The sequence below is a fragment of the Chionomys nivalis genome, chromosome 5 (assembly GCF_950005125.1).
Source record: "Chionomys nivalis chromosome 5, mChiNiv1.1, whole genome shotgun sequence".
Classification (NCBI taxonomy): domain Eukaryota; kingdom Metazoa; phylum Chordata; class Mammalia; order Rodentia; family Cricetidae; genus Chionomys; species Chionomys nivalis.
In genome coordinates, this window is record NC_080090.1 from 10,860,058 (window position 1) to 10,882,651 (window position 22,594).

Sequence of the window (22,594 nt, forward strand, 5' to 3'; positions counted from 1 at the left end):
TGACCATCAAGGTCAACGGGAACATTTCAGGTACACGGACTATAGGTACCATAAGCAGCAAGGAATTGAATTCTAAATTCTTAAAGAGACCAGTCCTTGAAACTAGCTTCTCTCTCTCTCTCTCTCTCTCTCTCTCTCTCTCTCTCTCTCTCTCTCTCTCTCTCTCTCTCTCTCTCACACACACACACACACACACACACACACACACACCTCCTCTCCACAATGTATTTGAAAGTCTTAGTTTTGCTAAGGGATAGGATAGAGGTTGTAGGCTGACTACTTTTTCTCAACACAAAGGCAGTTACAGTTTTTTCATCAATAGTATGTGCAGCCCACATTAAGAGATATTGCAAGAGACTAATTATTCAATGGCCACAAAAAGTCTTGAAATAGTCAAAAGAAACCAGAAGGTGGTAGCACACACTTTTATTTATTCCAGCACGCAGGAGGCAGAGGCAGGTGGATCTCTGAGTTCCAGGTCAGTCTGGTCTACAGAGCAAGTTCCAGTACAGTCAGTCAAGGCTACACAGAGAAACCCTGTCTTGAAAAACAAAACAAAAAAAGTCAAAAGAAACTAATATCAACATAGCCAGACTGCTTGGAATGTACCCAAATGGGCAAGTTTGGGACAAAAGTACTTATTTAGACAAAGAACTACTTTACCCATGTTCTTTTACCAAGTGCTGTAGACACTGTTCTGTTACTGCCAAGAGACACTATGACCAAGGCAACTCTTATAAAAAAAACCATTTAACTGGGGTTACATTTTCAGAGGCTTGGTCCATTATCATGTCAGGAAGCAGAAGAGCTGGAACAGTAGCTAAGATCTGAGAGCTACTGATGATATACAGGCCAAGGTAGGGGGAGAAGGGAGGAGAGCCAGACTGGGCCTCACACAGGCTTTTGGAACCTCAAAGCCCACCCCCAGTAACATACTTCCTCCAGCAAGGCCTCACCTCCTAATCCTTTCAAACAGTCCCATTCCCTGGTGTCTAAGCATTCACACAGGAGACTAATGGGGGCCATTCTTATTCAAAACAACGTACTAAGTAACCCAAGCCATCTCAGAAGTCCAAGTCTGAGGAAAACGTTTATTAGAACCTTTCAGTTTGAATTAGATTGTATCTTTGCAAACAAATACATTTTATTTCACAAGCAAGCAAAGGGACTCTAGATTATTACTCCTTTTTGTGTGGACTGTGTCTAGGCCAATGTAAAAGGCTTGGGAAAGGATATCAGACAAGATACAAGGCTTATTATTTAGTCAGCTCAAAGTCCGACACTAAAAAAAAAGGTAGGGATAATTACTAATTTGTTCCGTGTGACTTTTGGTACCCATTTGTGGTACTAGTTTCCCAAGCAGAGCCTGCAGTTTCTGACAGCCACTGACTCCAGCTTCACTCTGCGGCGCTGCCGGCCACGGAAACAAATCACCTGCTTTCCTGACTACTACTGGCTTTCAAAGCAAGAGATAGTCAACATTATTAGCAGGGATGTATCATTAAAACTACCTCTCTATTGCTTAACAGTTAACAAGCAAACATCACTGCAGATTCCTCAACACTCAGCTAAAGCTGCAACATGTATGCTTTTGACTGTAATCTGACTTCCTTTAATTTTTTTTTTCAAGACAGGGTTTCTCTGTGTAAATAGCCCTGGCTGTCCTGGAACTAGCTTTGTACACCAGGCTGGCCTCAAACTCAGAGATCCGCCTGCCTCTGCCTCCCGAGTGTTGGGATTAAAGGCATGCGCCAACACCGCCCGGCAAATTAAAGTTTTAATAAAAGATTTAAAAATCACAAAAATAGAAGTTTAACCAGTCCTCTTTCCTAACCAGGGGACACCTTTCGCGAACATAAAGTTTCTTTCTAAGAGGCTTCACAGGGGGACATAATGATGCTCATTCATGAGGACCAACGTGGAGCCTTTAAGGGGAAAAGGGCTAAAGCATCTCACATAGTATTTAGAGTCAGCCAACACAACTTCTGCACCAACTGTTTAGATAAAGTGCTATGACATTTTGCTAGAGAGCTAGATAGAGCCTTCTGTAAAAATGAAAAAAACAAAAACAAAAACAAAAACAAAAACAAGACTTATTTTTCCAGGTTCTGGATTTTCAGTTCAGAGCTAACATCTTTTATAAAAATACCAGTAAGAAATTATCTTAAAATTCTGATAACATTAAAAAAGTCACAAACCTTAGAGAACTGAGAACTCTATTCTACATCCCTAACCGCCAGCCCTGGTTTCAGTGAATAACGACCGATTTTACAAAGCCTCTCTCTCAAGGAAGTGCTTTACAACTCCCTACCCCCACCCCAAGAGCAATGCTGGTCTGTGACAGAAATCTGGTTTAAAACAAAATAAAAATCACGGGACCCCCACAGCTTTCACAGAAACAATCCAGCTTTCTGTTTTCTCCTACTTTCCCCTTAGCTGACATTTATCACTGTATTTAAAGTAATCATGACTTCAACTCAAGATACTGTATATTAACATGGAAGCAATATGAATGCACTTATGTGAATATCACATTTTATACAGTTTGAAAAACACACAAACAAAAGTAGAGTGAACAGATTATATATTTCAGATAGGATCATGCTCACTTAAGGCATCTTGTGCAGAGGATGTCTCCAGATTGGCCTTCACAGGTGGGCCCTGTGCTGGACTAACAGACACTCTCCACTAAACAGAAGTTTCAGGATAACTAGAGGCGAGCCTTGCTTTCTGCTTCCATAAGCTGTATGTCATTATCACAGACAGCCGGAAAAGGCTACAGATGACAAATCATCCCGTGAAACGGAAACAGCGCTGACCCAGGAAGCTGTGTACACTAGACGGTGGGTGTAACCTAAGTCTGCTAAAATTTCCAAAATGAAAATATGACCACTTTCTTAAAGAGCAGAATTATAAAGTCGATTTCACCGCCATCGTTGTAGACCCAAGTTTAGTGAACTTTCAGATTAGAATCTATAATTCAGTAGAGTGTTCAGGACTACAGAAGTCATCTTGAGACTTTCTACGAAAGTACGTACAGATCTTCCTCATGGAGCTGGGAGTAATGGTGACCTAGAAGAAAATGGAGAGTTAGAGACTTCCCAAGTTCAAGTTCAAAATTATCTCAGTAAGTGTCTCAGTTATAGCTGCCATTCTCTTGAGCAAACCAGCCCCCTCCACTGATAAGCCAGATAGCTTCTCCATTGGTTCCCAATAAATCAGCATTGTTCTGATAAAGAAACATTAGTTGTATAGGGTAGAACACTCCCATAATCACAGCACCTGAGAGGCTAAGGCAGGAAAGTCCCAAATTAAAAACTACTCTAGACCACACAGTGACAACCTGCAAGTCAATAAAATGTAAAAACAAATCCCAAAACTTAAAAAGATTAAGATTAGCACACCATTCTTAAAGCTTTGAGATTTATATTATTAGTGAAAATAATTTTCACCTCACCCTTGGTCATGAGGGTCAGGGAAAACCATGGGAGAGAGACACTGATGACAAATTTTTGGCTAGGAGCAGAGCACTCCTACTTTTGAGGGAAGGAAACTGTTTGACTTCCCATTTTCTGCAGCAAAATACTGTTTCAGGTTGCATAGTAAGTAGCCTTTCCTAGAAGCACACGCTAGGCTAAGGACATCAAATGGGGCAGGACACTCACCTTCTTAGTACTGGCCCAAGGAAACCTAAGTTCTGCCCTTAATTATGGGCTGTGTTCCCATCATCTTCCTTTGTTAGTCAGAGTGGAGCCCAACACCCCTCCTGTAACTGCACACTGATACACAGCACTCTGTCCCTCTGTTGCTGTCCATGGCTTATCCAATGCTCACTTCCCTCTTCACCACTCTAAGTCATATGCTTTGCAAGGTTCACTTATTTCTGCTACACCATCCATTTAAATGTCATGTCAGTCAATGAGAAGTGAGACTTAAAAAGATCAGTAACATTACACTGAATTGCTGAATGTGAAGAGAGCAGACACAAGTATTCAGAATTTTGGTGTATGCAAGACAATCACAAACTTGGGGAAAAGCCATAAAAATCAAGGAATCTGTAATTTAATTGCTTTGAAATACCTAAGTTTCATTTTGATCATAAAATTCATTACAAGCTAAACAATCTACTTATGGGTATTGGCAAGTTTCCCGAGAAAAACAACTTTACTTAAAAAAGAGATGCCATGCTGTATCCCAGGAGAGATATTTCTGAACTGACACCCCGGATGGTGAGAAGGCTTCAGTGAATCAAGCAGTAAAGACCGAGGAGTATGAGTAGATGAAGGGTTTAATGGAGTAAAAGGGCTGCCAAATAATTCAGCACAAAGTTCATCTTGAGAACTGCATTTGGCCCCCTTCAAATAGGACATATATCCTCCCACCCTGAAGGCTTACCGGGCCTGGTGATGTCTTTCCACTCTGTCTCCTGGAACTGGGTGTCTGGGATGATGGACTTCGTGGAGATAAATTCTCAGCCTTCCGTTTGGCTGCCATGGCTAACAACCAGTTCTTATTCTCTGGGGAGCTATTCTCCTTGCCCACCATCTCAGACCCTTCTCCACAAGGTCTCAGAGGAAGAGGCAGTGTTCCACAGCCTTCTGAAGCATAAGGACTGACAGGCGAAGGAGGCTCCGAGATGCTTGCAGCAGCAGTGCCTTCAATCTTGCTTGATTTGGCAGGACCTGTGGAGTCCTTGCTGAGGGCGTCCTGGTTGCTGGAGAGGCAGCAGCACAGATCCAGATGGAGGCTCTCCACCTGGCCGTCGAGCTCGGTGACACAGCTGCAACTCTTCACACACTTCTGCTTCACGCTCTCCAGACAGCTCGAGTCTAGACGCCTCTTCACTCTATTTCTAGATTCACAGCAAGCATCTGCTTGGGATGACTTCTGGCTCACAGGAATGAGGGCTTTTCTTGGAGATGAGATCTTTGTCTCAGAAGCAGGTGGAGTGACGGGAGGTGACGAGGAAGGTGTTTGGGTCACCCAGTTTCTAAGAGACATCTTAAAAGATGAGAGGGGCTTGGGAGACACAGAAGAGGTGGAGCCTCTTCTGCCAACTGGAGACCGGGTCTTGGCAGGGGTAGTTTTGACTGGGAATGTGGGGGTGTTTGAAGGAAGAGGGAGGTCTCCAGTACAGCTTGGAGTACAAGCTGCTGATGATGGAGAGGAAATGGACGGACTGCTCTTGGCTCTGGGGGCTTTGGCAGGAGTACTCTGGCTATTCGATACCATTACTGAAAATGAAGATCAGAAAGAAAATGATGCACAGTCCTTGGATGCCCACCAAGGGAAATCATGTCCCTAAAAACCCTCCCAGCCCCACCACACGTCTTTTCCAACTGACTGCTTCCCAAACACCCTCAAGTAAAACACACACTTGCAAACCCCAGGAAAGATAAAATCATTAAAGCACCAGCAGACCACTCCTAACAGTTTCAGTGTTTGCAAGTGGTGTGGGAGGTCCTTCTGTCCACGCGCTGCTTTCATTGGTTAATGAATAAAGAAACTGCCCTGGCCTGTTGATAGGGCAGAACTTAGGTAGGTGGGGAAGACAAAACTGAATGCTGGGAGAAGGAAGGCGGAGAGAAACACCATGGAGCTGCCAGAGACAGACATGCCGAACCCTTCCCAGTAAGCCACTATCACGTGGCAATACACAGATTAATAGAAATGGTTTAAACTGAGATGTAAAAGTTAGCCAATAGGAAGTCAGAGTCATTCCTACACATACTACTTTAGGCTCTGCAATAGGGAGGACGCACTGCTTTTCTCAACAGGTTGTGCACTATTCCACCCCTGTCTCAGTTCATGTGTACTTTTGGCCTCTTTCTTGTTAGGCAAAAATCCCCATGTTTGAAGGATCCAGTAGCCCCATATTCACAGACTCTTCCTAACCCAGCTATCCTGTCACAGAAGACACGGGTTCTCAGAGTCCTTCACTAGTATGGCCAGGAGAAATGGTTACAGTAGTTACTATATTGTGAGCCCAGAGGAGGGGGGTGAGGATTTAGTGCTTAGTAAGGAATTATTAAACAATATGAAACTTCATGGCTGTCAACAATAAGGTAGTGATAGAAGCACTAGGAAACCGACAGTAACTATCCTGCTGTCTAACCAAACGACAACAAACACCTGAGCTTGAACAAGTGAAAGTTATCTTGGCAATTAGGATAATCATCCTGTCACTCAATGCCTAGACCAGTGTCTCAATCTTGGCTGCATAACAGACTTACCCAGAGCTTTACGAAAACACTAACACTTGACCTCTACACAAAACTCACAAAATCCATGACTGACAATGTATACATTTTTCAAAAGCTCCACAAGTGGTTCTGATGTCTACCCAAGACTGAGAACCTCAACAGTGCTGTGAGATCTCCAATTAGAGTACAGTTACACAACAGTAAGCAATAGAGCTGGTGCTGGCTAGACAAAGTAGGTCAGAGGGAAGAAGTTTATGCCTTTGCAGATAGCATTAAAAAAGATAGCATTCTCAAAAATGGTAGTGTGGCCAGTCTATTCTGGAAGCAGGCTTAAGGGCCAAATGGCAAAGCATACCAGACATTGGCACCTAGATCAGGTTGTTACTCAGCAATACTCTTTGGAGTAATGTCACCATCACCCAAGGACCGAAGGCTGGTTCAACTGAACTGCACTTGCTATGTGGCGTCCTAAAGGAGACAGCACAGCAGAGCAATCCATGTCTACACTGCTCAACGACTGGACGGAGAGAGACATTTGAGCACTTTACATGGTGAAACCGCCAGCAGCTCTCATTTGATTCCACCCAATCAAACACCATCTTCTCCTGAGCTGCTCTACTTTCCTTTGTAATAAACCCCTCAATTAAAGGGTGGCAATCAGTGTCTCGAGATCTTTCCCCACTGTCCTGATAGACCAGGTAGGCCATCATAGGCCATCATCACTCCAGCAAGGTTGTTTGTTCCATAACCTCCAAACTGCGAAAGCAAAGGTAAGCTCATAGGTCTTTTTTTTTTTTTTTTTAATGTTGGAATCATCTGGTCAAAGCCATGCCCATCATTTCCTTAGTTCACCCTGTTTCTAGCATAACACTCTGCTGGGTCTCCTGCTTGGGCAGTGTCTGTCCAATAGCACCACCTCCTCTAAAGAAACGCTGGTGTCTAATAGCTCAGGTCCTTCCTTGCTCTATTTGCTTTTCTAGCTACAGCTGTTATCACAAGTTACCCCAAATTTACCATCCCCATCCTAAATTTCAGAATTAAAACTGTCTCTTTGACACCCTTTGGATGTAAAACAATGTCATGGCACATTAAAATCAAACTCTAGCCTCCTTCCTAAATCTGTAGCAATTCCTATCTAGATTAGGACAATTCCATCCTGTGTAGCCTGAAGTAAAAGTCCCCAAAACCATCCTTAAAAATTCCCCCTTAAACTGTACATGTTATCCTTTGGCATATTCTGTGGGTTCTTATAAATATTGTTAAATAGATTCTTCTATGCTTTGCCTTTTGTTCTTGAGACAAGGTCACACTAGCGGCAAACCCACACTTTTCCTGAGTGTTGGGAGTAAGGCATGTGCAAGTTTGATGACTTCAGCATCAGGCAGGAACTTTCCCGCTGACCCTCACTGCTTCTGTGCCAGCATTACCCTTCTAGAGGCCGAGAACAGGCCAGGTGCACTCCTGCTGCGGCGCCTTAGCCTCATCAGGGACTTCACTCCCTAAGTGAGGTCACTCGATCACAGAGACACTTGACAGCACATTTCCATTCTTCTCTCCTTTACTTGATGTATTTTACTTCAGCTTACTTATCGCCACCCATGAGTAAGATGTTTGTACCTCATTGCTAAACAAAACTAAGAAGAGTGCACAGCCCATGACTATCTGCTGACTAAACCCGTTGTTACTATACACGAGACCTTCCACAGATGATGAACAAAGCAGGGCAGTTCTAAGAAATGCCAGGGTGGTGCTTTCCTTTAAAATTACCACAAACCAGGGCTGGAGAAATGGCTCAGAGGTTAAGAACACTGACTGCTCTTCCAGAGGTCCTGAGTTCAATTCCCAGCAACCACACGGTGGCTCACAGCCATCTGTAGTGAGATCTGGTGCCCTCTTCTGGCCAGCAAGCATACAGACAGACAGAACACTGTATACATAATAAATAAATCTTAAAAAAAAAAAAAATACCACAAACCAAGGGCAAATCTAGCCTCCCATAGCACTCAGTATGACTCAACTAAGAAAACCAAGAAACCTTGGAAAAGGCATGCCATCCTTACCTAGGCCAGCTTTCGTCTCTCTTTTCTTCTGAGAGGTCCAGCCCACCATGGAATGTTTATCGCCTCCGGGTTTCTCTTCTGAACCTCTATTCAAGCGCCAGATTTTCAGTGTATTATCATCAGAACAGGTAGCAATCTAAGATCCAACAGAAGAATGATGAAGTTTCAAAGATCAAGAACAAAATCTAAGCAGTTGTGCCCTAAGGAAGGGATCATAAACAACCACTTATTTTGTCTGCTGCGACACAGCACAGACAACGACAGCCCTTGTTTCAGAGAATCACACCAGCTTCACAACGATGCAAATTTCAGTTTCTTTTTAAAATGTATTTTCCACTGAGAAACTTATTAGCAGTAATTCATTTTTAAAAAGATTTGTCTTTTTATGTGTGCTCTGCCTGTACACATGTGTCAGCAGAGCCCAGAAAAGAGCATCCTATACTATGGAAATGAAGATGCTGGGTGCTGGGTGCTGAGCCTGTGTCCTCTACAGGAACAGCAAAGGGCTCTCAAGTACACTGTCAGTAGACTCATTTTCCTTTTGGTCTCTCAAGAAGCCAGGCAATTCACGTCTTTAATATTCTTTATATAACCATATGTAATTAAGATTTCCTTTTATTCTTTCTGTGAAATGATCAATTAGTACACATCATCACTATTTAATCTCTACAATTTTCTTCTAAATTCTGCATGCTTATCTTATTGCTAAAGCAATGAGGACATTTCCCAGATCAGACTTAGCCTGTGACTCCAGCAGGCCACAAGAAGAGTACAATAAACCCAAACCTCTGAGATGCTTTTTCAGATAGGTAAAGGAGCAATGCAGGAAAACAAAAGTTCACTAGGCTGAAAGAAGTTAAAAATAACCTTTGCCCCTTTAAAAATATCCAACTATTCCTGATCTTGGTCCCGAGCCTTTTATGGCAGAGAAAGTCCAGCTTGAAGAGCTAGAGGCAAATGGCCGCTGCTGCCAGAGCTGTTCCCCAGCTTTGTTTATATCATTTCTCTATTTCAGTCACTAACACAGAGGAAAAAAGAACACATGTTCTTTTAAGTCGTGGCCCCCAAGAGACAGGCAACATTTTCCTTCCCTTACTGGGAGGCCAAAAGACGACACACACACATTTCACTTCTCAACGAAAAATAATGGAATGCCACGAGTGCTATAGCGACAATAATTATATTTATAGGCATCTTTAATATATATGGGCCTTCACATCGTCTTTGTTTTTTGAGACAGGGTTTTTCTGTCTAACAGTCCTTGCTGTCCTGGAACTCACTTTGTAGACCAGGCTGGCTTGAACCCCTAAGTGTTGGGATTAAATGTGTGCGCCATCACAGCCCAGCTTCCTTTACATCCTTTATCCTATTTAGAAACCCTTAAAAGCTGGGCACAATGATGCACACCTATAGCCTAGCACCTGGGAGACTAGGGCAGGGCAGGAAGACAGCGTTCAAAGACAGAGTTCAAAGCTCTGAGCTATATAGCAGCAAGATGTTCTCTCCGAACAAAAATCCATAAAACTGAAAAAAAAAAAAAAACACCCCAAACATAAACGAACAAAATACAATGGTTTATCTGATAACCCATGTAAAAAGCAGGCATTCCATTAGAAATTACATGGGATTTTGAAGAGAATGTCGGAATATTAATTGACACCTAAAGCAATGAGTTTAAGAAAGGTCTGTATGAGCAAGAACAAGGCTCTAAGTACATGAAAGTATCACAGTGATGATGGAGGAAGGTCACTGGTTAAAAAATAAAGAAACTGCTTGGCCCTCATAGGTTAGAACATAGGTGGATGGAGTAAACAGAACAGAATGCTGGGAGGAAGAGGAAGTGAGCTCAGACTCGATAGCTCTCCTCTCTGGGGCAGATGCGATGAAGCTCCGACCCAGGATGGACGTAGGCTAGAATCTTCCTGGTAAGCGCACCTTGGGGTGCTACGCAGATTATTAGAAATGGGCTAGTCCAGGTGCGAGAGTTAGCCGAGAAGAGGCTAGATATAATGGGCCAAGCAGTGTTTAAAAGAATACAGTTTGTGTGTTGTTATTTCGGGGCATAAGCTAGCCAGGCAACCAGGAGCTGGGGCGGCAGGAACACAGCCCACAGCTCCCCACTACACAGTGGAATCTGTTCTTGTGTATGCTTATAAAAAAGAGCTTTCCCGAAGCAAACCAAAGAAATGCAGTAAGGATACAAATAAGCAAATCCTATGAGCAACCCAGGAGTTCTGGAAATGCCAACAGTATGCCAATGCACCAGACATAAAGTCTCTGGAAGACTAGAAAACACCTAAAGTCAAGAACAAGACAAGCAACAAAACTTTCCATATACAGACATGGCTTCTATTTCTGGTGTTATTATAGTTTAAGCTGTGTGTGTGTGTGTATCTGCGCTTGTGAGAACAGGCACGGCACACATGGAGGACAGATGCATTGGTTTCCCCTGGCGCTGGACTACTAGTAGTCACCTGATGGTCATGTGGATGCTAAGAACCAAACTCAGGTTCTCTAAGCTGAGCCACCTCCCTAGACCTTCATTTCAGATTTTAAAATGAATCTTCAGTTCAAAATTTCATTCTATATATAAGAAAAAGAATGACTTGGTGAACTATAAGTCCAACTTTACTTCTTTAGTATATAATAATTCCTCGCACTGGTGAAAAAAGCAGGGGAAAAGTGTGTGTGAGTGTGTGTTGAGAAAGAGATACATGTCCTGGATTTTTTTAAATGACTACACATAAAAGTCTGTATCATTTTCAAATAAACCTGATGGAGGAAGGTCATTGGTTAAATAATAAAGAAACTGCCTAGGCCCATTTATAGGCCAGCCCTTAGGTGGGTGGAGTAAACAGACAGGATGCTGGGAGAAAGAAGCCGAGTGAGGAGTCGCCATGATTCTCCCACTCCAGACAGACGCAGGTTAAGATCTTTCCTGGTAAGCCAGCTCATGGTACTACACAGAATATTAGAAATGGGTTAGATCAATATGTAAGAGCTAGCCAATAAGAGGCTGGAACTAATGAGCCAGGCAGTGATTAAAAGAATACAGTTTCCGTGTAATTATTTCGGGGCATAAGCTAGCCATGCGGGCGGCTGGGTGCCGGGGACGCAGCCCTGCCGCTCTTATTACAACATAAACCTAGGGAAAATATACAAATCTAGCATCCACAAACCTTGGTGAAGTCCGATGGACACCAGCACACAGACGTGACCTCTTGAGAATGACCCAGGAGTACAGTAGGAGGATGCCAGGGCATGGAAACCTGACCAAACCAGAAAGAACATGTCAGCACAACAGTGTTAGTCCCCACAGCAGTCAGGACCTCTTTAACTATGTCTCAGGACTTTAGGGTTGTCAATAACGGGGGAGCTGCTGAGTTCAACAGTCAAACTCAATCAAAACTATGGGTCCAAACACAGGACAGCTCTTATTTCAACTAAAATGCAATTCTGGCACTGTCCCTCAGCCACTGGGCTTTCTGGGCCAAGATTCAGTTCCAGGTATTGCTCTTCAACCCAGTCCTGTTTATACACCACATAGACATGTTTAGATCTTCTATAGTCAGCCACTTCGAGGAATATTAAATCAACTGAGTCCTAAAGGTACCTGAAACAGGCAAACAGCTCTTTTAGAATAAGAGGCCAGTTTGTCCAAGGCAAGACATGCTTACTATGACAAAATCCAAAATATCATCCTTCATTTTGAATGTGACAACCTTCAATTTGAAAATGTAAGACATAATTTTTCATTTTTAAATCAAACTTTACAGTCAATTTGTTTGAAGGACAATTTAATAATGTCTTTAATGTATTGAGAGGTCAGACTGTACACATCACCGAGAATCCTATCACTGGATGCTTCCAGCGATAGGCACTTGATAGCACTGTACAGCCAACTCATTCCAGAGCTATCAATACCTTTCAAAGCACACAGGACATAGAGGACAAGCTCACATTGCTATTATTAGTACATGTATTTGGAGAACAAGGACCTTGGAGAAGGCATTCTCTATTTTCCCAAGGCTCTGAATCATAGATCATTTGCATGAAGTGGAGGCAACTTTAGAAAGAATATTTGTGACAGTGACTAAGTCAGCTTAACAGGTTTCTCAAATTACAGCTAAGAGACTTGATACTGATTCATGGGGTTATCTAACTCAATCATTACTACTCCTTATCTTTGCTACCTGGCAAATGTGCAATGATTAAAATGGCAAAAACAGGGCTGGATAGGTGGCTCAGCGGTTAAGAGCACTGCTTGCTCTTCCAAATGTCCTGAGTTCAATTCCCAGCAACCACATGGTGGCTCACAACCATCTGTAATGAGATCTGGTGCCCTCTTCTGGCCTGCATGCAGACAGATACTGAGAATACTGTACACATAATAAATAAATCTTTAAATAGATAAATAAATAAATAAAATGGCAAAAACAAAGGACAGAGTTCAGTCTGCCTCGTTAAGTTAGTTTAATGTATTAACAGATAAGGCAGCTTTCCCTCAACCTGCATGGATATTATTGCCGAGTTCTACAATACCATAGACTATAATTCATTCACTCAAAGAAAAATATTCTTTTCTTTTCTTTTTGTTTTTTTTTTTTTTTTTTGGTTTTTCGAGACAGGGTTTCTCTGTAGCTTTTTGGTGCCTGTCCCGGAACTAGCTCTTGTAGACCAGGCTGGCCTCGAACTCCCAGAGATCCGCCTGCCTCTGCCTCCCTAGTGCTGGGATTAAAGGCGTGCGCCACCACCGCCCGGCCAAAAATATTCTTTAGAAAGGACTATAAAAGATAGTTTCTTACTATCCCAGCAGTCAGAATTTTTCCTTCCTTTCTGTTTGTGAAGACCCTAGTCCATTAAGTTTCTCTTTACTCAAGATTCAAACAGATTAAAGGGGGAGGAAATCCTCACGTCTGTGGACATCTCTGGTGAACATTACTTCTTCCTGCCATCCTATGACCCCACCCATTCCTTAGCTTCTCCATCACAGCATTGAGGAGAACCTAACTGTATATACAAAATATTAAAGTTAAGAAAAACCAAGTGCCTGCCAACAGCATGTACCTAGTTCTGTCTACAGGGCCTCAAAGAAAAAGAACCCTTGTAAAAACTTACTAAAGAAGCAACATCGGGGCTGGAGAGATGGCTCAGAGGTTAAGAGCACTGTCTGCTCTTCCAAGGATCATGAGTTCAATTCCCAGCAACCACATGGTGGCTCACAACCATCTATAATGGGATCTGACACCCTCTTCTGGCCTGCAGACATACATACAAACAGAATACTGTATACATAATAAATAAAATATTTGCCGGGCAGTGGTGGCGCACGCCTTTAATCCCAGCACTTGGGAGGCAGAGGCAGGCGGATCTCTGTGAGTTTGAGACCAGCCTGGTCTACAAGAGCTAGTTCCAGGACAGGCTCCAAAACCATAGAGAAACCCTGTCTCGAAAAACCAAAAAAAAAAAAAAAAGAAGCAACATTAATAGTAATAAAGTTGGCATTTATTCACTGAATACATAAACCAGGTACTTTACATATAAAAAAAATAGGTGGAAGGGCCTAAAAAAAAAAATCAGCCATGTACTTTAAGTATCATATGGTTTACTAACTCTATTCTTTGGCATATACCTCCTCAAAGAATAGAAAATACATGCAAGTAAAAACATACAAATGGTGACAGCAGAGTTTAAATAACAGTAAAAAACTCTGAACATCTAAAATGACCACCAACTGGTAAGCAGATAAAATATGGCTTGCCTATAAAGTAGAATATTCTTCAGCACTTGGAAGAAATGAAGTATTGTGCAATATGTCTGAACCTGAAAAATATGCTAAATTAAGGTCAAACACAAAATGCCATATATTATGTGATACAGTTTATATAAAATGTTCCAAATACACAAAAATCCAGAGAGGAGAGATAAAGAATATACAATGTGGCAATTGTTAAGGAGTGACTATGAAGACAGACTTAAAGGATAATGTGGTTTCTTCCTGTATGACATTCAGGAATTAGTGCAAAAGGTTGCCCAACAGTGTGTATACTGAATTGTACACTTTAATATTATTTGGTGATGCTAGGGAACCAAACACAGGGTCACATTCATGCTAGGCAAGCATTCTAACACTATTCTATACTTTCAACTCTTAAATCCGTCTTTGTATTTTCTTGTAAATAGTCTTACCCTGCCCAAGCTCCCCTCAAACTCAAAATTCTCCTGTGTCTAATTCCTGGGTGCTGCAATTACAGGTGCACACAATTATACCCGACCTCTAAATTCTCTTTTAATAAAAAGAAGGGACAGAAGTGGTAAACTTTGTGAACTTTGATGACAAGAGCTTCGATAGCTCAGGACTATCTTAGGTACAATACTTGCTCTTTGACTACTTTAAGTAAGATGAATTTTTCCCTTTGAGAAATTCAGATGGCTTTGAATTCACTTTAATTCTAGTAACTTTTAAACTTCAATTTACTTTAAAAACCATTACTATAATTATTTCATTTAATTTTTAAAAAGCTTCCATTTTGAGTAGTAAGGAAACTTATTTAAAAAAAAATAACCTAAACATTTTGGGGTGGTCAATATAGAAAACTGTCCTCTTTTACATATTCTACCTTTTATAGAATGCTTAAGACATAGGAACCCCAAAGTTAAAATTATGAGACACCTCTTGAAGCAAATGGCTCTAACCTTAAGAACTCATAGAGCACTTTGAGTACTTAGGCATACAAAAAGTCCATCAGCACTTTCCCTCACAAAATCTCCTTACTCTGCCCAATTGGAAACCAAATCTAATCTTTATTTTTGCCATGAGATCATTTACACTTCCTAAAGTGTCAGGCTCAGTGTTCCACCGGTCAGCGGCAGAATGGCTGTGCCAAATCAGTTTATTTATAACCACTTCAGTACTATTCAGTGGATGGACCACGCACAGATAGGGGAAGGGGGGTGGAGGTACAGGTTGGGACAAGGGGCAGGAAGAAACTAAAAAGCAGAATGCTCAATGTTTGTTTGTGTGTATGTGTTTTAGAATTTTGGACCTCAGTATCACAGTCCACAGATGATAATGTGGCGTGAGGCATCTACAAAGGCCATTCTCTTTGGCTGGAAGATACAAACTCTTTCCTTATTCTTTCCTTATGGGAAAGCTTCAGCACAGAACAGATGCAATACCAAAGCCCAAGCTAACCCATTAGACACGAAGCAGAGTCACAAGACACCTCAGTGGTCTGGACACTCAGCCTGCATGGACTCCTGTTTAAACTCCTCCTCCTTTAATAAGGGAAAAGAGAAACGACATCTCACTGGGCAAATTCAATTTTAAGAGCAGTAAGCTTGCCAAGATCTCAAATATCAGAGCCTGCACACTGAGCTATGTGCGGACAGGCAGGAGGACATCCTGTCTGAACCACGTCACTCAGTGGTGACACGGAACCAAGCCTGGGAATTCAGTTAGGGTCAACCATATGTGGTGGCCACAGATGGGATCTCTAGAATAGGCTGAAAACTCAATCAAGTACCTAGTTAGTGTGCAGCCCCTCGATTCCCATTTTAAAAGGACCCTGTGCTAGAGAAATTTTAAGAACTGGCAAGATTTAAATATGTATATTTAGTTACATACATAATCATGTGTACTTTATGGAACTAGCCATTTTATTATGTTATCTGATACATCTAAAATTTCAGTTGTTTTCTTGCAAGAAAGAAAGCCCAAATGACAGGCTTGTGGAATGAGTAAAATTCTGTAACCAAGTAGGGAGTTAGAGAAATAAAAGTAGTAAGACAGTGAGGAAAAAACAGAAAGCACAAAGAATTAAAACTTTGAAACTCAAAATTTTAAATACAAATAAGAGAGAAGCAATTGTAACTAGTACCACACAGAGACATTTAAAAAGAGTAAAGAAAACAGGTAAAAACTATTTTTGTAAGATATGTACTCATATATACATCTCAAGTATATACTCATAAGAAAATTCTCATTTAAAACTCCAATAAGAAATATGCATATGAGAGAGGAGCCCAGCACACGTGTCTCGGCTAGAATGGCGTCTCACCTTGGGACCACTGAGAAAATGTCACTAAAAGCTGTCAGTGGGGAGCAGCCACTTTCCAGCTCCAGGTCTAAGAGTCATTCGTTTGCAGTTTCCCCAGGACTTTTCTATTAACATCATCTAAGTTTCTTGGTTTATGGAAGATTGTTTTAGAATATGAACACATAAAATGTGGTTTTTAAGATGTACACACTTAAACAGTAATGGACACTCTATAAATATGGCTCAGTGGTTAAGAGCACTGTCTGCTCTTCCAGATGTCATGAGTTCAATTCCCAGCAACCACATGGTGGCTCACAGCCATCTGTAATGAGATCTGGTGCCCTCTTCTGGCATGTGGGCATACACAGAGGCAGAATGTTGTATACATAATAAATTAAAAAAAAAAAAAGAAAATGAATTGTCTTAAAATATCTGCTAAACATCTGCTGTGGGACAATGGTCTGTATCCTGTCACTTGTATTTTAAACAAACACTGATTGGCCAGTAGCTAGGCAGTAAGTATAGGCGGGACAATGAGAATTCTGGGGAGAGTAAAGACTCAGTCTACAGTCATCGCCCAGAGAGGAAGCCAGACACAGCAAGCAAGATGTGACTGCCTCTCAGAAAAAGGCACCAAGCCATGTGGCTAACACAGACAAGAATTATGGGCTGATGTAAGTTATAAGAGTTAATAAGAAGCCTGAGCTACTAGGTCAACCAGTTTATGATTAATGTAGGCCTCTGTGTTGTTTCTTTGGGACTGAATGACTGCAGGACCGGGTGGGACAGAAACCTCAGTCAACAAACATTGAACATGCTTAATGGCCCAAGGGCCAGATATTGCTTTAAGAAAAAGGAGTACAGTTATTATACCAAAAGTTTTGAGCAACTGTTCTGTAGGCAGCTCTATGGAAGTCCGAGTATGAGATGTGACACTTAAGAAAGTCTGATAAGATAGAGCAGAATGGGCAGTTGTACGTAATGGTTCCTGTGAAGCAGGATTTAGTGATCTTTCATTTGTATTTTAATAAATAAAGCTTACCCGAAGATCAGAAAAGTAAAACAGCCACACTGGTCAGCCTTACAGACCAGGCAGCAATAACACACACCTTTAATTCCAGTAGCCACACTAGCTTGCCACAGAAACCAGGTGGTAATGGTGCACACCCTTAATCCCAGAACTAGAGAGGAATACAAGACAGGAGGAGACAGCTCTCAGTCTCTGTCTCATTCTGAGGTTTCCTGGAGGCAGGATCGCCATTTCACACTGAGGTCGAGGTAAGAGCCAATAACTGGCTGCTTTGCTTTTCTGGCCTTCAGGTTGAACCCCAATATCTGTCTCTGAGTTTTTATTAATCGTGCTACAGCAGGACACAGAATGCCATTTTTGAAATAAATGGTATTCAGGAAAGGAAGCGTAAAGCAAGAAATGACCTTGCGAACAGTTGGTGCAAAAAGTCAGCACTGTGTGCTTGTACTAAGTACACCTCATACTGGACAAAAGCATTCTATTTGTGGATATTTGACAGCTTACCTTCCAAATGTAGGCAGCTTCATCACTCGAACCACTGATTAAAAACTGGTCATCTGGACTAAGACTTGATTTTACATAAAAGGTAGAATTCTGGTGTCCATTGAAGACAGCCACTGCCAGAGGAGAAAACCAAATCACTTGGTTTATATCATTTCCAGTATTCCAGTGAATGCAAATGACACCCACACACAACTCATACAAGTGTTATCATTGCTTCAACCTGCTACCATATAATAGGGAGCTAAGTACTAAACACAAAACGAGAAGGTTGTGCTAGACCCAGTCTAGTGAATTCAATAGGAACAAACGTCAGATGACAATGTCATGAGCAAGAAAACCGATGTCTAACCCTACAGTAAATGTAGACTGTGCCCATATCCTTATCCTACAGGAGGATTTTCTCCACTGAGAACACTGATCTTATTTCTCCACTGACTATAAACTTCTTGAGGGTACATCTCACATCATGCTAGATCTTACTTTAAACAGTATAGAACTCCAAATATTTGCTGCACAAAAAGGTAAAAGTCAGTGAAAAGAATTATTTGAATTCTGGCTGAGATGCGGAGATTTTTTTTTTAAAACTCAACTCTTTTTAACAGGCTGAATGACAGGAAGACCCAGAGGGGCACAATGTATGTTCATCTGTAAGTCACTCAATTTCTCAATTTGGGTTAGGTTTCTCATAGAGAAAGAGTAAGTCACCATACCTTATACAATGTACTCTTAAGACTGTTGGCATCAAAACATTACAGAAAATTTAAAGGGGAAAGCTCAGTTACCAGAAAATTTACAGATATATCAGAAGTAAAAAAACAACATTTGAATGCTTAACAGACGGAACGAGGCAGCTGTAGGAACTTCAGTGACTTTTGGTTGAGTGCTCACAGATATCCATTCTATTTCTAAATAGAAAAACTGTTTACTTCTACCTTTTAAAGAAAAACAAAAAAACATGGTTTTGCAGAAATGGCTCAGAGTTAAGAGTATTGGTTGCTCTTCCAGAGGACCTGCGTTCAATTCTCAGCACACACACCAAGGCTCACAATTGTGCAGAACTCTGTAGTGTGCATGTAGACATAACACCTATACACGCTTAAAAATAGAAACCCTATTATCAAAAATTCTCTGCATCAGAGATTTTTACTATAAAATAAAGTTCAACACCAATCAATTTAGATATATCCTAAACACACTATGATAGCTAGGTAGTGGTGGCACATGCCTTTAATCTCAGAACTCAGGAAGCAGCAGGCAGATCTCTAAGGTTGAGGCCAGCCTGGCCAACAGATTGAGTTCTAGGACAGCAAGGGTTACACTGTGAACCCTGTCTGAAAAAAAACAAAAACAAAAAACAAAAACAAAAAAACACACAAAAAAAACCAACACAAAACTAAGAAACTCTCACTATGATAAAGACCTAAATAAAGAGGCTCCTTCATTCTGAATACTGTTCCAAAACGGAAATTAGTCATTTTCTATACTAAATTATGAACAGAAAATTATAAATTGAATTTCCCACAAACCACGTTTTTATTACCCTCTGCTGGCCTAGGAAAAGCTGGTATGAAACAAATTGAAATATTTCAAATATGGCATAAATTCTCCCAAAATCTTACAATAGCTTAAATTATAATTCGGTCACTTTGGTTTTTTTGTTGTTTTGAGGTAGAGACAGAATTCCTGCTCCTCCTTGCCTCAGTGTCCCAAAGCTATGATTAAAAGCATGTGCTATTATGCCTGGCATTAACTTAAGTTTTTCTATGCTGAACTGGGCATGGGATATAACTATTATTTAATACACTACAATACTACAAATAAAAAAAAAAAAGAAAATCACTCAAGCATGAAGTTCTGGTTCTTTCCAAAGTCTTGAGAAGGGAAGGAATTACCAGATGCTTTTAAACACACATTTAATATATTCTCATATTCTCTCTCTCTCTCTCTCTCTCTCTCTCAAACACCTCAAACACACACCACAGAGACACACACTTTTTTTGAGAAAGGGCCTCTTTATGTCCTCAAATTCACAGAAATCTGCCTACCTCTACTATCCAAGTGCTTAAACTAAAAGCCTGTGCCAACACATGTGGCTAGCATTCTAAAAAAACAATTCTATCCATGAAAAAAAGGGGCAGAAAAAGGTTATCAAACTATTAGCAAGTATTTCATGGCAGAAATAGCAAACTACAGTCAAGATCCTTTCCTGTGCTACACTATAGGAAAATATACATAAAGGAGTAGTATATCCCCGGTAATGAAGCAGGATTAGATTTTACCTTGAGTGCTGTAATTCACTGTGCCGAGGCAAGGGCAACGACATCAGAGGTTCTCCTCATTACTCCACCTCTACCCTAGACAAGCCTCTCACTGAACCCGGAGCCCACCGATTCCATGAGACTAGCAGGTCAAAAAGCTCCAGGACTCTCCTACCTCTGTTTCCCAGCAGACATTAGAGAAGGGTGCTAGAGATCCAAACTCAGATCCTCATGTCTGTGCGGCAAGCACTTTACCAGCTGAGTAGCCATTCTAGGCCATGGCAGTTTTTCTTTCATTTCTTTCTGTGTGGTACCGGGAATTGAACCCAGGACCTTGTGCACATTAGGCTAGCACTCTACCAGAGAGCTAGATTCCCTCACTGATTTTATAGGTCCACTGCTCCAGAGGGAATAATCCTGGAAGATGGTTAGGAAAAATATTTGGAAATTTCTCTAAAATTCCAAATTGACCCAAGTTCCACAGTATTTCAAGATTTTTGTTTATTAGTCCATTTGGGAACCAAGTAGCTCTGGGAATGTCATGTGGAATTCAGACTTTTAACCAAACTAAACTTGAGGAAGAACCATGGCATTAATACATTTGTAGATTGCTTAAGTAACTATTATCCTAAAATAATGCAATCTACAACCCCTTATGATATGCTTTAGAAACATGAGTTTCTTATGAAAAATATTTACTAGTCTCAGATTCGATTCTTATATTCCTTTAAAAAATATTTACTTATTTTTATTTTATGTGTATGAGTGTTTTGTCTGCAAGTTTGTGTACCTTGTGCATGCCTGGTATCTGACATAGAAGCCAAAGAGTGCATCTCTGATCTCTTGAAACTGGACAGAAGTGAGCTGCCATGTGTGTACTGGGAAGTGAACCTGCGTCTTCTACAAAGTAACAAATGCTCTTATCTTAACTGCTGAGTCATCTCTTCACCACCACCACCACCACACTTGCCCCCTAATTTTATATTCATGAGAGAGAGAAAAGAAAAACTAAAAAAGGTAGGTTAGGGAAGAAACCCCAGGAGATAACAGTCTTCACCCAGTATTGAGAGGGTGAAAACTATCAGGAAGTCTATAAAACTCAATCCTCTAATTTTAACAGAACAAAAAGTTGAGAACAGTTTTCTTTATTCTCCAAGTTTATTAAACAGAAAATAAAGATAATCTTAGGGGCTGGAGAGATGGTTCAGTGGTTTACAGCAATGCTTCTTAGAGAGGACCCAGGTTTGATTCCCAGCAACCATTTGGTGGCTCACAACATCTATAACTTTAGTTCTAGGGGATCTGATACCCTCTTCTAACATCCACAGACACTAGGTAGGTACTGGTATATAAACATGCAAGCAAAAAATGCATACATATAAATAAGTAAACCTGGGGCTGGAGAGATGGCTCAGCAGTTAAAAGCACTGACTGCTCTTCCAGAGATCCTGAGTTTAAGTCCCAGCAGCCACATGGTGGCTCACAACCACCCATCTGATGCCCTCATCTGACCTGCAAGGATATATGCAGGCAGAACATTGCATACATAATAAACAATTAAATCTTCAAAAATAAGTAAGTAAACCTTAAAAAGAGACTAATGATAACCCTAAATATAGGCCAAAGGACATGGCTTCAGGAGATTCACTACTCTCCACACATGGTAGGAGTCTGTTTACTTGTGAAGTGGTCACAGGAACATACACTCATGAAAATACCACAGGAACTAATTAAAGGTGGCAGAGTCCATCATTATGTGGCTAATGTTTATTTTGGGAAAACATGACAAAAACAAAAACTGAAAACAATTACTGACATCATGAGCAAAAGAGCAAGTATTAGTTCTCCGATAAGAGAATCTGAATGACTAATATCTTACCTGGAGAAGTCTTTAGGCCAGTCATGTTGAACATATAGATGTTGTCATCTGTGCAGTTGGCAAATAAAGTAGAGCCAGTAGAATCTAAAACCAAACTTGAATACCCTGGAAAAAGTTAATAGGAAGTCAACTAGGCTAAACTGTGGGGACAAAAACAGTTCATGCCATAGAATAATTATTTCTAAAGCATATAGCTATCAAAACTATATTGAGATTTTATCTCACAACCATATATTTTGTTTCTTAAGTCTTTGCTGAAAATTAGCCTGGTATTAAAACAATTTTTTTTTTTAAAATTGAAATTCACATTTTACCCCCCAAAACCTACAAAGTAAAGACTCACCTAGTTTTCGAGTGCTGGTACCTGGGTACAGGAAAGACTTGGATGCTAGGGGTTCTTGCCGATTAGTGTAATTCTTGCGTAAATCCCATACCTTGATTATCCTAAAAACCAAGATAAGTATCTTATAGATTATCTAGACCAGTGATTCTCAATCTTCCTAATGCTGCAACAGTTCCTCATGTGATGCCCCCAATCATAAAACGATTTCGTTGCTACTTCATGACTGTAATCTTGCTAATGGTATGAATCATGTGTAAATATCTGACATGCAGATGGTC

General features: G+C 40.9%; 1 protein-coding gene across 1 annotated transcript in view; it reads right to left on the reverse strand.

Annotated features, from left to right (window-relative positions):
• Positions 1 to 2,144: 2,144 nt before the first annotated feature.
• Positions 2,145 to 22,594, reverse strand: part of Dtl (denticleless E3 ubiquitin protein ligase homolog) — a 34,098-nt gene continuing 13,648 nt past the window's right edge. The window contains exons 9-15 of the mRNA XM_057770098.1: positions 22,317 to 22,417; positions 21,974 to 22,078; positions 17,837 to 17,949; positions 11,443 to 11,532; positions 8,264 to 8,399; positions 4,396 to 5,234; positions 2,145 to 3,072 (exon numbers count right to left, since the gene is read on the reverse strand). Of these exons, the coding sequence (XP_057626081.1) occupies positions 2,974 to 3,072; positions 4,396 to 5,234; positions 8,264 to 8,399; positions 11,443 to 11,532; positions 17,837 to 17,949; positions 21,974 to 22,078; positions 22,317 to 22,417 (1,483 nt within the window). The 3' untranslated portion in view covers positions 2,145 to 2,973. The remainder of the gene's footprint in view (positions 3,073 to 4,395; positions 5,235 to 8,263; positions 8,400 to 11,442; positions 11,533 to 17,836; positions 17,950 to 21,973; positions 22,079 to 22,316; positions 22,418 to 22,594) is intronic.